We start from the raw sequence: 13,524 nt of genomic DNA, 5'->3' as shown, positions 1-13,524 counted from the left end.
ACCTGTACCCTGTACTTGATTTTTACTTTAGTACAGTAGAAAGTACAATAAAAGTAACATCAATATCTGAGGGAACACCTGCTGCCGGCATCAAGCTCCCTTCGTCCAGTGCACTCCCACAGCGAGGATCTTCTCAGGGTGCCACCGGTAAGAGATTGCCGGCGGACGACACCCAGGGATAGGGCCTTCTCAGTGGGTGCGCCTGCCCTTTGGAACCAGCTGCCAGTGGAGCTTAGGACTGCCCCCGACCTCCGTTCATTCCGCCAAGACCTGAAGACCTGGCTCTTCGAGCTCTCTGGCCGAGGCTGAGAATTTTAATTTTAATTTTAACTGGGGTTTTACTTATTCAGGGATGGATATAATTTTTTTAAATTTGTTTTTAACTTTTGTATTTTTGTTTTTAATCACCCTGTAAACCACCCTGAGTCCTTCGGGAAAGGGCGGTATATAAATGTAATAAAATAAATAAATAAATAAATAAATTCCCAGTTGAGAAAGTAAAAAGTGAACATACTGTACATTAGTTAGTGAGCACTGTAGTTGGGCACAAATGATGATCATCCTAATGCTTTACAATATTTTTCTGAAACTATACATATGTAAATTTCTTCCACACCATGTGGAAGAAATGTTCTTGGGAATCAGCTCTTAAATTCTACAGGAATAAATAATGCTGGGTTTGTTGTTTATTGCAAATTGAGACACAGAGATTGTATTTTAAGTATTTATTTGTTAACCCACCTTTTGTTTCAAGAATCTGAAGAGGCAGAGAGAACACTATGTCCTCTAGTTGATCTGTTTGTAGGAGGGGTCAGCTAGTGATGATTTTGAAGGTACAAAGAGAGCTTCTATGACAATTTGTGGAAGTTCGGTTTCTCTGACCTAGTACTGCAATCTAGGAATTCCCTGGGACCACCATAGTGATAAGTGAATTTGTGCAAATCCCACACCATAAAGTTAAAGAAAAATAGGCAAATACTGCCTCGATCTGTATATGTACCATTGTTTAAGCTTCTCTTAAAACTAGCTTAGGCTTGTCCAAACAAATCAAGACCAAGTTTTGATGGTCCTTTTCCTGCACAGGTCCAACAGGTTTTGCAACCTGCCCTTCCAAGTTGCTCATGATACCCCAGAGGGGGGGGGTGTCATACCGATAATCTGCAAACCCTTTTATATAGACTACATTTATATCCAATACTTCCTCAAAACAACACATAGCTGGATCTTCTCTTATCTTGCTTTCACAACAACCACCTCTTGAAGTAAGAAGAGCAGAAAAGTCTGGTGGTGTCTGGATTTTTTTCCCCCTTTAGTGCCCCAAGAGGAAAGAGTAATGTCTGAATCTTACCTCAAAAAAATCTGGCAACCAGTGTATGTCAGTTATTATAGATTTATGGCCGTATTCTATAGATGAGACTGCGCAGTACCTCACCAAGTGTGGTTCCTTCCCCATTTGTTGTTCCAGCATGAAACTGGGCTAAAATTGAACATGACCTGTTAATACTTAAGAAGAAACCAGCTATCACTTTTTTAAAAACCAAAACTAAGCCCATACGCGAGATGGGTGACATACTGTATAAGTTTAATAAAGAAACAAATAAATAAATCCTTTCTTTAAAGTATAAGGATCCTCTAAAATTCACAGAAATTGACGGTGTATATGCCATCGTCAATGGGAGGAAATAAGGAAAATATATTGGTTTGTGGGAGGCCCAAAGTCATCATTTCTTGTAACATGTATATATGTAACATGTATATTTCTTGTAACAGCTATACAAACCTCACATTTTCCTTTTCACTTTCCTCTCCTGTCCAAGAGCCATAAGGTTTGAAACATTCAGTTTTAAATAAAACACAGTTTTCTCTTGTGTCAAACTGAGATTTGTTTAAACAACAGTACCGTTGAACCGACTCTTGATTTTTTTTGGCTCATTCTGAAACCACAGTTGAAACAAAGTTTTCAGCCAATTTTGGATTTAATATGGAACTTGTGTTTGTTTAAAAGTGCAAGTGAAAATTTCTAATCTCTACATAGCTCTATAGGAGGAGGTGTAGGAGACCCACAAATCCAAGACACTTGCAAGCTTATTCACATAGAGCAGGGGTGTCAAACTGCCGGCCCGTGGGCCGGTTGCATCGTATGGAGGCCGCGCCCACCCCGGTTCCAGCAATGCAAAAAAAGTCGCGATATGTCACAACACGTTATGTGACGCGGCGAATTTGACACCCGTGACATAGAAGTATTTAGTTATCTAGGAGTAAGTGTCATTCATTTCATTTCATTTTACTGTTATACTACACAAATGATACAACTCCATTTAATGCAACAGAGTTTATTTTATTTTATTTTATTTTATTTTAATTCCATTTATATCCTGCCCTTCTCCGAAGACTCAGGGCGGCTTTACAAACTTAGCAGTAGTAGTTTAGAGAATACCAGGGTACGCACAGAATATACAATTTTTTCCAGTTGTCTTAAAAGCAAGGATTCTAGTGCTTATATTTGTTGACTTATTCTAACCTTACAGGTAGATTTTTTTCAAGTAAATGTGCTACAGGACACATAATATTCATGTGCAGAAGGGCCAGATCCCAGAGCTATCAGTCTTAAATCAAAAATCATTAGGCAATTGACAGCATGTAAGAAGAATAAGTATGCAATACTCACCATATTAATTGCTGTGCTAGCAGCAATGCCTGACTTTGCGCTTTTTAACCTTTCTTCATATTCTGAAATGTCCCACAACACAACCTGGCATTGGAGCAGAACAACAGATCTGATAAATCTAGTGCAGCAGAGGTGTTCAAAACATGCTTGGCAACTGGTCCATATTTATGACAGCTGCAGTGTCCTGGGTTCATGGGATCACCTTCTATGACTTTCTGAGAACCAAAATCAATGGGGAAAACCAGATTCACTTGACAGCCATGCTACTAACTTAGCAACTGCAGTGATTCACTTAACAACTGTGGCAAAAAAAGGTTGTGAAATGGGACAAAATTCACATAGCAAATGTCTCACTTAGCAACCAAAATTTTGGGCTCAGTTATGGTCGTAAGTCGAGAACTATCTGTATTCCTTCCATGAAGAATGTGTCCCTTCCAATTGTGCTGGGACTATTAAATCTCCCAAATTCTAGTGAGATTAAGAAAGAGCCTTTCCTGACTCTGTTGCAAATGACAATGCTGGGATTATATTTTTAGGTATAGAAATGAAGGATTTTTTTGTTTCAATTTCAGAAAAGTAGAAGTTATAAAAGTTGAAAAGTAGCAGACTGAACTTCGGATGTGGAAATACAGTAGTGACATTCACAGTTCTATTACCATGTGCTTTGGAAGTTTGAGAGTAGGATTGGTCATTTGCAGCCCCAGATTCTCTCAATCTTTTTAAAATGCTTTGAAACATTATTAGAAAATATTGGGGGAGGCGGGTGTAACTTATTACACAATGCAAAAAAGATACAAGATGCATACAAACATATAGTTCAATGCTCACTTTAAAGAAGTGAGAGAAAGAGAGAAAGGGAGAGGGAGAGAGAAATGAAGTGTGCAAATCCAGTTGCTAACCTGTCCATTCAGACAGCCTCCAACAATGATGTTGGGATCACTTGGAGAAAACTCAAAGCAATAAACATCTTCAGGGCACTCCAGCATTAGCTAGAAATAACATTAGGAAGGAGGGAGAGATCCATCAATTTTGAGCACCATTTTCCACAAACTAAAGTGATTGTGTCTTTGTTGGTTAAGCAATGTTCAGAAATAGTCAAGTCGTCAAAAACAGAGAATACCTGAGGGTGAATTGGGTCAGCAAAACTCCAGAACAGAATTGGGGCTTTCCATAAGAGCAGTTTCCCAGACTGGGCTACTCGTTCCTCATAAGTGAGCCGCTCGGTCACTGCCACGACAATTATCCCTGAATGAAGACAAAATACTATTTCTTCAGTACAGCAGAAAAGAGAAATCTTTATGTAGCTGAAGGCTATCCTTCCCTTCCCTTCATTTCCCTTCTCATTTTTTTCAATTCTTCAACAGTCAAGGTTGATAGGCTTGGGCAGGGGTAGGCAACCTCAGCTCTTTTATGACTCATGGACTTCAACTCCCAGAATTCCTCAGTCAGCATAGCTGACTCAGGAATTCTGGGAGTTGAAGTCCATGAGTCATAAAAGAGCCGAGGTTGCCTATCCCTGGGCTTGGGGATACGATGACACCCTTGGTGCACAGGCTTGAGGCAGTGTTAGACTTTTCAGTCACAGGCACTAACTTTTGGGAAGGTCAAGATGCATCCATCTTGCTCTCTCTTTTCTCTCTTTTTCTGATTTTTTTTTAGAACAACAAAAATGGTGTTACTTTTGCTTGTCATCCCAAGTTTAAAGTTTTCCACTCTTTTAGAAAAAGCTATCTGCAGATTTTACCCAATAACTGCTTTCAATATCTATCAAATGTTCACACTCAGCCAACACTCCCCGCTAGTTAGGATGGTGATTCCAATTCCACAGTATTATAAATTATCAGCTAAGCATTTCAAATGCCTTTCTTGCTGTACTTCCTGCTTGGTTTTTTTTTTCAGAGAGGGCAAAATAGATAAAATACAAGAGTGGCTGCCTTTTGAAGGCCTCCAGATGCCTATCACAATTATTGTAAAGCTGAACCAATTTTTTGTAAGCCTTACCATAAATGGTCGGGTGCCAGCAGATGCAGCTAACAGTTCTGTCCTTGAGGTAATGCAGATCTGTAAAGGACTGATATTCCTTCATGGTGACATCAGATTTACCTGCAAAACCACTTTCCTCTTCTGCAAGAGCTTTCCAGTCATCGAAAAAAACATTCATTATTTCATTTTGTTGCAGTGCCACTTCAACTCTGCAGCAGAGGAAAATGAGAGAGAGAGGGCGGGTGGGTGGGGAGAGAGAGGGATTAAAATACTTAAGGGGTTACTACATTAGGCATCAATGGGTTCTGATGAAAATTTACAGGGGAAGGGCCATCCTTCCAGCCATGTGGGTCCCCTGCAAATGCCCTCTTTTGGACTGCTGGCGTTATTGCCTGCAGCTGGTCAAGGAGTGTCCCCATCTGACGTCTCCCTTCCAATTACTTCACTACTAAATGATCAGTACTAATGGGTCCAAATCAACCAATGCTTGCTGTAAGCCAGAAGCAGAGTTCATCCCATCCGACTTATTGGCAGAGCCATGTAGAGATCCTTTTTTTTTTCTTTCAGAGGATATCAGGGGATGCCTCTTCGGTTTAATAACTGCAAATCACGCTAAAGTGACACTGCTCAAATCAGGTATAAAGTTAGGGAATTAATTCTGAAAAGTTGCATCTGTCACCAAAGCAGGGTAGAATGTGGATGGGGAGGGCTGTGTGTGTGTGTGGGGGGGGTGTTTTTTGTTTGCGTATTATTGCTTGTATCTCAGCACATTACATTAGTGGAGCATGATACTAACCGTAAAGCCACAGATACGATAAAGTTTTTCAGCTCTTCTGATGACAAGTAAGCCTCTTTTTCATGTTCTGAAAATTCTCTCGGGTAATATTGTGTCGTTGCATTTTTGGGATAGGTCCTAAAGCACATGAATTCCATTGTTTAAAAAAAAACGGAGAGTGGGAGAAAAAGTTCTTCCCAACGCTAGATATCATAATTTAAATGATGTTTGTCCTATAGCATTTACTAATTCCACAGAATTTTGGCAACCATTCCACAGTATTGGCTGATGCTGTAGAGTTGAGGAAACATAGGTGACTATAACTGAAAAAGACAGAGAAATATGGGAGCCATGTTTTTTTTGAAGCACAATCAGGTGTGGTTTCATTGGTACGTTTTGTTTATGATGATGTATGATTTCTGAAGCAAGGTTTTGGTTTTAGTGCTAAATGCGTATGGGAGCTCTATGGCTTATCCAATAAAATCCATTGGTTTGATATTTCCCTGATTGGTTAGATTTCAATTTCCATAATCCCCAGCTGCAGACTCATGATCTATTATTCCCTGGGCATGAGGCCAGACCCTGAACTCACAGTAAAGTAAAGTAAATCTGAGTCTGATCAGTAACCACTGAATGGACAGCCACCAGACCTCCATGTATATTGTTCTGAATTCTATCAAAGGCAAAAGACAGAATACAGATGAAATTAGTATATCTGAAATCTCTCACCTACATTCTTTCAAGGTCAAAGAAAGTAGAAGTTGTTATTCTCTCCCCCTTCCCAAAAAAATCTCCTCCCCCCAACCCCCCCCCCCCCCCACACACAGTTTTTCTTCCCTTTTTAAAACAAAAAATAAATTATGAGTTTTATACCATTTTGTCTGAGTTCCGGTGTTTTCTTCTTCTGGAACTACCTGGATGCCAACATGTTTCTCTAGCTGCCGAATGGTGAAGTTCTTGTCTTGATAGGGCATACACTCCACATATGCATTTTTATCAAGGGTCGCATTTCTGTTTTGGAACCTAACCCGAATTCCAAATTCTTTGTGTGGCCGAGAAATCATATATTTTATCTGAAAGTCCAATAAAAATATTTCTTAATGAAAGGATTGCTTTGGAGCAATGTCAGTCCTAGGCGTCAGGATCTGACAGTTATATGGCTTGGCTTTTTTGTGCTTCCTTTTAACCTGGTATTATGTTTAAAATGCTGCATTGATACGACAGCTCAAAAGACATATGAGGTCACCTTTATAGTAGGTCCATATGATCAGGAATCCTAGAGGAGATCAACCCTGACTGCTCTTTAGAAGGCCAGATCCTGAAGTTGAAACTCAAATGCTTTGGCCACCTAATGAGAAGGAAGGACTCACTGGAGAAGAGCTAATGCTGGGAAAGGTTGAGGGCAATAGAAGAAAGGGACGACAGAGAATGAGGTGGCTGGATGGAGTCACTGAAGCAGTAGGCATGAGCTTCAATGGACTCCAGAAGTTGGTAGAGGACAGGAAGGCCTGGAAGAACGTTGTCCATGGGGTCACGATGAGTCAGACATGACTTCACAGCTAACAACAAAATGATCAGGAAGGTAGTATCATTTGATGGGAATTTTAAAAAGAATCACACTGAATTTTTTTTCTTATCTCCCACGGGGAGAACAACTGAACTTTCTGATCATATAGGACAACACATTCCTTGTAACAGAAGAAATACTTGCTATCTGTATTTAAAAATTATTTTAATACTAAACCGTACATAAGGGTACGTTTATAATTTTTTCTGTGAGGTAAACTCTAATATATTGCACATTGTTTCCTATGTTATACACAATACAATTAACAATAAGTCTATGCATGTATATTCAGAAGTTAATTTATATTCCTAAATTAGCATGTAAATAAACACAAATGAATTTTGTGATTTTGATTAAACAACTATCCCCAAAATGGCATGCAGTAATCCATATTTGCCCAGATAAATACTGTATCAAATTATCAAAAAAGAGAGAAACAGAGAGAGAGAAAGAGAGAGAGAGAGAGAGAGAGAAGAGAGAGAATAAAGGAAAGAAAAAAGAAAGAAAGAAAGAAAAAGAAAGAAAGGAAGGAAGGAAGAAAGAAAGAAAGGAAGGAAGGAAGGAAGGAAGGAAGGAAGAAAGAAAGAAAGAAAGAAAGAAAGAAAGAAAGAAAGAAAGAAAGAAAGAAAGAAAGGAAGGAAGGAAGGAAGAAAGAAAGAAAGAAAGAAAGAAAAAATCTTAAAGCAAAAAATCTTAAAAAATCTTAAATCTTAAAGCAGATTCCGTCTACTGTCAGGACCCACCTCAATCCACATCTTAGGAAATAAGAACTCTTGGATGCAAGTTTAGTCCAAAAGGAAAATGTTTACTAGGATGGAATCGATTGTGGGAATACAAGACGGAATCTGACAAAAGTTACATTTCAATCCTATATAAACCATTCCCATTTCAGCCCCTCCCCTCATCCATTTGGTCAGGCTGTCGTCAGTTGCTAGGTGTCAGGTCCTTCCATGGGAAAGGGAACTCTCCTTGGTTTTATGGTTATTGCTTTCCTTTTCAGTTGTAAATGAAGATACAAACCAGACCTGTCTGTCCCCCTCCCTTCCCCCGTTAAAACATCCCCTGTTGTTTGAAAATCGCTTTAGTAACCATCCTCTCCCCCCCCCCTCGGAGAGATGGCAGAATCCCCAGTAATAGCACGTTGTTCTACCTATACAATTATGAAATGTGATATAAATGGATTCTGACATAAATATAGATAAAAATGCATATAGACTTTTCCCTTAATTTCCTCACGGTTTGCTTGTTATGGAATCAACGTGTTGAGATTTTTAAGAGGCTCATTAAATTTTTTCATAAATACAGTCATACCTCGGTACTCATCATTAATTGGTTCTGGGAGGAGCGGAACAATGATTACCAAATTTTTCCCATAAGGAATAATGTTGTGAGTCACAAGGCAGCCAACTGACAAATTCTAGCTTGTGCTACAGAGACAAAATGTTCATGTCAAAATGTATTGAGTAGCAAATTTGATGAGTTTCAAAGCAGTTGAGTACCAAGGTACCACTGTATCTGAAATCTACCACTACAGAGTATTACAAGGTTACTCTCTTATATTTTGCTGAATAAAATTAATTCTTCTCACCCTCCTTGTTGATTCCCTGACTGATTCTTCTTCAATTTCCTTTTCACTTCCAAGTGAAACCCAAGGTTTTCGCACAGGAGGTTTATAAATTTCTTCAGGCACGCCTTCTTTAATTTCCTCTTCTTCCTCTGGCTCTGGTGGCTGTGGAGAGGAAAATAATAAGGATGTTCATATTTAATTAATTGATTTTTAAAAAATAAAGGTAAATACAGTATTGTGACACAATTATATTACTCTCTATTCAGAAGACTATTTTGACCCTCTATGATGCACATACCAAATAACTGAGCTATCTCTTACATTTAAAATGTTTTCCTTGGCTTCTTCGGTTGCAACAAGATAAAAGATCTGTCCATATTTTAATTCTCTGTCGAAGACTAGCAGGAGTTCTTCGCCAGGATAATCCTATGTGAATACAGATAAGTGGATTTTTGCAATTAGAAAAGATACTAACCTCCAAATAGAATTGAGAAAAGAGAGCGGAAGATTGAATTTATATATCGATCCTATGTTAGTTATTATCCATCATCTAAAAGTCCAACTTTTTTTGCTTTTTAATTTATATTTTTCACACGCATAACAGAAATAAGACATTCTCTTCTTCAATATTGTGTAGTTTTTTTTAACCAGCACCATTACCAAACCCAAGGATCTCAAAAAGCCCAATCCAATGCAAATCTTGGATAATTGATATAGTCAAGTTCATCAATTTTCCAACAGAGAATTGTACATACAATATGCCTTGAAGAGTAACTTACTAGTATAACTTTTTTGATAGGGTGGAAGTCAGAAATTGCAGCTCTTGTCTTCATATCGTTAATAATATCTTCCTTTTTAAGAAGCTTGTAAGGATTTTCGGCTGTTACATCTACATCAGCAGAGCAATTAAATATTTCCTGGGTTTTTTCAGTGAGGACCAAGGGAAATATTTCTGGGTGGCCTGAAAAAAAAATTGCAACTTTTTCTTCAATGCGTGTGTTTTTGTGTTTGTGCATGTGTGCATGTGTGTGTGTGAGAGAGAGAGAGAGAGAAAGAGAGTGAAAGTCTACTGTAATTCACTCAAAAGTTCCACAATGTCACAAACATTCTAAAATGATAGTGTAGTGTTATTTCTCACTAAGCTCAACATCCTTTTTCCCTACATTTTGAAGGACCCTGCCTTCGATGAAATCACATCAAAATGAAATTATGGCTAGTCGCCTGATATTGTAAGCAAATAGCCAAGAAAATGGAAGAGGTTTGTTTTACATTGCAGAAGAACTTTGTATTGTAGGGAAGTGTGCATGTTTGTGTGTTTATGTGTGTGTGGACTTCAATGGAAACGAAATGTTGTCTTCCCCTTGGATGATTCTTTTCAGGTAAAAATTGAGAGCTCCCAGAGAACATTCTTTAGAAAATGTTGATTAAATTAACTAAGAGGATCATAGTCCCTTAAACTCAGGCTGCAGAAAAACTGCATTTTGATATAAAATGATCAGCTGAATTACTTCAGTCCCAGGGAATTTCAAGCCTTTGAAATAGGCCAAGGTAGTACTACAGGAATACTATTGGTCAGAGTTCTCCCCTGTCCCATCTGACAGCAAATGGAATCAAGGCAAGGTTGTTTGGGGTTTCTTTCTCACGCTATCCCTTGTTTCAGGACTCACATGTCATTTTTCTTCCCTATGGATCTTGCATTCCTTCAGCAAGATTATCTCCACTTTCTTAAAAACTTAAAGAATTTGAAATAAACGGCAAGAAGCCAAATAAGATTCTAATCTAAGAAAATTATAAATGTATCAAGGGTCTGGTTAAATTTGTTAACATTGACTTTTACTATCAGATTATGGAAGTAACTATAAAAAAATAAATAGCTTCTTATAAAAACAAGATTTATTTTGCCTATCTTAGGTTGTTGTCTCTTATGACAAAGATAAGCAATGTTATGATTTTTGTGCTTTGTTCACTACAAGCTCCGCTAAGTCTAAGTAAAGAAGATATTTTTTTATTGATCATTCCGGTCATTTCTGGCTGGCACCATTATGCATACTTTATTTATATATTTTTCTTTAGCATTGAACTTACCCATGCTTGCCATAGATAGATCAGGCTCTTCTTCTTTTTTAACTGAAATAAGAGAAAGGGGTTTTAATGTAAATCTTTCTGAATCAGCTAGGCGGGTGTGCGTTGTGTTTTTCATTTCTATATAAAATTCACTTTACAAGTGATAATTATCAGGACTAGCAGCCACTAGTGAGAATTACCCTCTGCCGATGTGCTGTAATTCCTATTAAGGCTAAACTAGTAGGGTGTCACCGTGTATTTTATGTACTGTCTTTGACCTGAAATATTATTTGATTTTGTCAATGAATTTTATTTGATGAGTTTGAATATCATGACAGAAAAGGAAGCTGAAACAGTTTTCCAATCTTGATTTTATAAATTTCTAATTCCAGGCCAGGAATAGTCTACCCCCCCCCCATTCCATCGCATAACTAAAAAGTTCCAAACATTTTAAGTTTTCCTTATGCAGAGGATAGACCAGCATCTTGATGTGTTTTCATTTATTTTTTAAAATTCCATTTATATCCCGCCCTTCTCCGAAGACTCAGGGCGGCTTACAAGCTTAGCAGTAGCCTTCTTTCTATGTATATGCCTGCTTATTAGGGCTTTCACACACACCCCAAGCGGCATTATTACAAAGTCAGCTTAATTGCCCCCAACAATCTGGGTCCTCATTTTACCTACCTCGGAAGGATGGAAGGCTGAGTCAACCTTGAGCCTGGTGGGATGCGAACCTGCACTAATTGCAGGCAGCTGGTGTTACTTAAGGAGGCATTAGCCCACTGCTCCACCAAGGCTCATGTGATCATGATTTACTACACTTGTATGCTGTCTGACTCCCTAGAATTCTGATCACTATTTTGATGGCCGTATATGTCTTCTAAAAAGTAATGAAATTATATGTATGCAATATATACTAAGAATAAATATATATCTCTTTGTGTGGGTGCATTTGTTATTCCAACAGAGAAAAGCACAAAGGGAAATAAATATGTTAAGTCGTGGGCTCTTGGATGCAGGAATGATGACATGAGGCTGAGTACAGGATAACTCATACTTTATTCTTGCTGGAACTGCACTGAAACTTGGGCTGCAACCAGCCACAATATATAGTCTAGCCCCTAGGCGGCAGCCAATGGGTTTGAACCCACTCTTGCCGCCTGGGGCTAGCCAATTGCAGGACCGGAGACGGCCAGTCTGGGTTGCTGGAGAGCCGTTGGCTGCTCCAGCGACGCACATGGTGTATCACCACAAGCCCAGTACATAACAAAATACTTTCTGACTGAAGGAAGACTCTACTCCTCAGGAATGAGCAGAATGGAGCATGAGTAGAGAACGGTTCAAAATCACATAAAAGCACCATGCTTTTGGCTTACAAACATTATTTGTTCTGTGATCAGTTCTTTACTGGCTGATATGGTTACCTTTCCAGTAAATCCTCTGAGTCTTAGTAGCAGCTGCTGTGATCACAGAAAGTAAAGAAAAAAGTCCCTTCCAAAAGCTTTCTTTCATTTCTGAATCTCAGAATTCAACCATTGTACAGTACATTCATTCTGTATGCTGGCTTTATCCATTGTTTCTCAACAATTTGTGGGCCTTTTCCTGCGACTCAGTTAAAATGGTATTTATCTATACTTGAGCCAGACATAATATTTCCAGTCCCTGCTGCTACATGATCTCTATGGTTTCTGGTTTGGTTTGCCATAAGATGTTGGTGTCCTGATTTCAGGTGCGGAGATTGCCTTAAAGCCATTAATTTAAACCTTCTGACTTTTGCCTGCCCTTCTGAAAGTAACCAGCAGGAAGGAAGGAAGGAAGGAAGGAAGGAAGGAAGGAAGGAAGGAAGGAAGGAAGGAAGGAAGGAAGGAAGGAAAGAAGGAAGGAAGGAAGGAAGGAAGGAAGGAAGGAAGGAAGGAAGGAAGGATATCCAAAAATTTTCAAATAAATACACACAAACATTGGCAAAGCATTAGTTGCATTCATCCATTCTTGAATATTTTTGTGTTCATATTTAGATTAAGGCAAATAACATTCTTCAGTTCTATATAATATTACACTTACCAGGAGATTTTGGTTTTCCTTTGGCTGACCCCTTAGGACTTCCTTTTCCTTTGGCTGACCCCTTAGGACTTCCTTTTCCTTTGGCTGATCCCTTAGGACTTCCTTTTCCTTTGGCTGATCCCTTAGGACTTCCTTTTTCTTTGGCTGACCCCTTAGGACTTCCTTTTTCTTTTGGTGATCCTTTACCTTTGCCTTTACCTTTTTTTGGTGAACCATCACTATCAGGTGAGGTACGCAGTTCAGTAGTTGCTGGACTTTCATCCATCTTTTAAATGCTTCTGAAAAGTGGACAACAACAACAACCCAAAAATCAGATAACGAGACAGAACTCAAATGACCCCTCCCAGTGTCTGTACTTATAACTAAGCTAGTTGATTATGATTAATTCCTATATAATGTCAGGAGCAGAATAGGAGTTATCTAAATAACCTCACCATTGCTTTCAATGGGGATGTGGTTTTGGATCAATTAGAATCGGTTTTGCAAAAATACAAAGAATACTTCAATTTCAACTGAGAAATTCAAGGGCCCATTTGAAACTCTGCAAGATACCTTGAGTGAAATATTGCTGGGACTCCTGAAAATATTATATGCCCAATTGTGCTTTTCATCCCAATTTATCTTTAAATTTTGTTTCTGAAAGTCAAAGCAGAAGAGAATAAATTGTATGAGAAAGGGAAGCAGTATGACATGTAGTGCTAACTGCCAATCAATGCACAAATAGAATATAGTCTTCACCATCACTCTCCATTTAAGGTCCCTGTTTTTAATCACCATTTTCATTTCCCAAGTCTTCAGAAGTATTTAGAAAGTTATCTATGATTATCTTAACTTTTCTT

At 38.5% G+C, this 13,524-nt stretch overlaps 1 protein-coding gene across 1 annotated transcript in view; it reads right to left on the bottom strand.

Moving 5' to 3' along the window:
- The window catches only part of DNAI3 (dynein axonemal intermediate chain 3), a gene marked incomplete at its 5' end in the record, with an annotated part of 30,788 nt that extends 17,838 nt beyond the window's left edge, over positions 1-12,950 (bottom strand). The window contains 12 exons of the mRNA XM_083360174.1: positions 1,349-1,477; positions 2,669-2,752; positions 3,568-3,657; positions 3,789-3,913; positions 4,670-4,860; positions 5,448-5,564; positions 6,300-6,499; positions 8,582-8,722; positions 8,882-8,986; positions 9,340-9,521; positions 10,646-10,687; positions 12,686-12,950. Of these exons, the coding sequence (XP_083216300.1) occupies positions 1,349-1,477; positions 2,669-2,752; positions 3,568-3,657; positions 3,789-3,913; positions 4,670-4,860; positions 5,448-5,564; positions 6,300-6,499; positions 8,582-8,722; positions 8,882-8,986; positions 9,340-9,521; positions 10,646-10,687; positions 12,686-12,950 (1,671 nt within the window). The remainder of the gene's footprint in view (positions 1-1,348; positions 1,478-2,668; positions 2,753-3,567; positions 3,658-3,788; positions 3,914-4,669; positions 4,861-5,447; positions 5,565-6,299; positions 6,500-8,581; positions 8,723-8,881; positions 8,987-9,339; positions 9,522-10,645; positions 10,688-12,685) is intronic.
- Positions 12,951-13,524: the final 574 nt, after the last annotated feature.

This window comes from Vipera ursinii, assembly GCF_947247035.1.
Source record: "Vipera ursinii genome assembly, chromosome: 3".
NCBI lineage: Eukaryota > Metazoa > Chordata > Lepidosauria > Squamata > Viperidae > Vipera > Vipera ursinii.
This window is presented reverse-complemented; position numbering and strand designations above follow the sequence as displayed.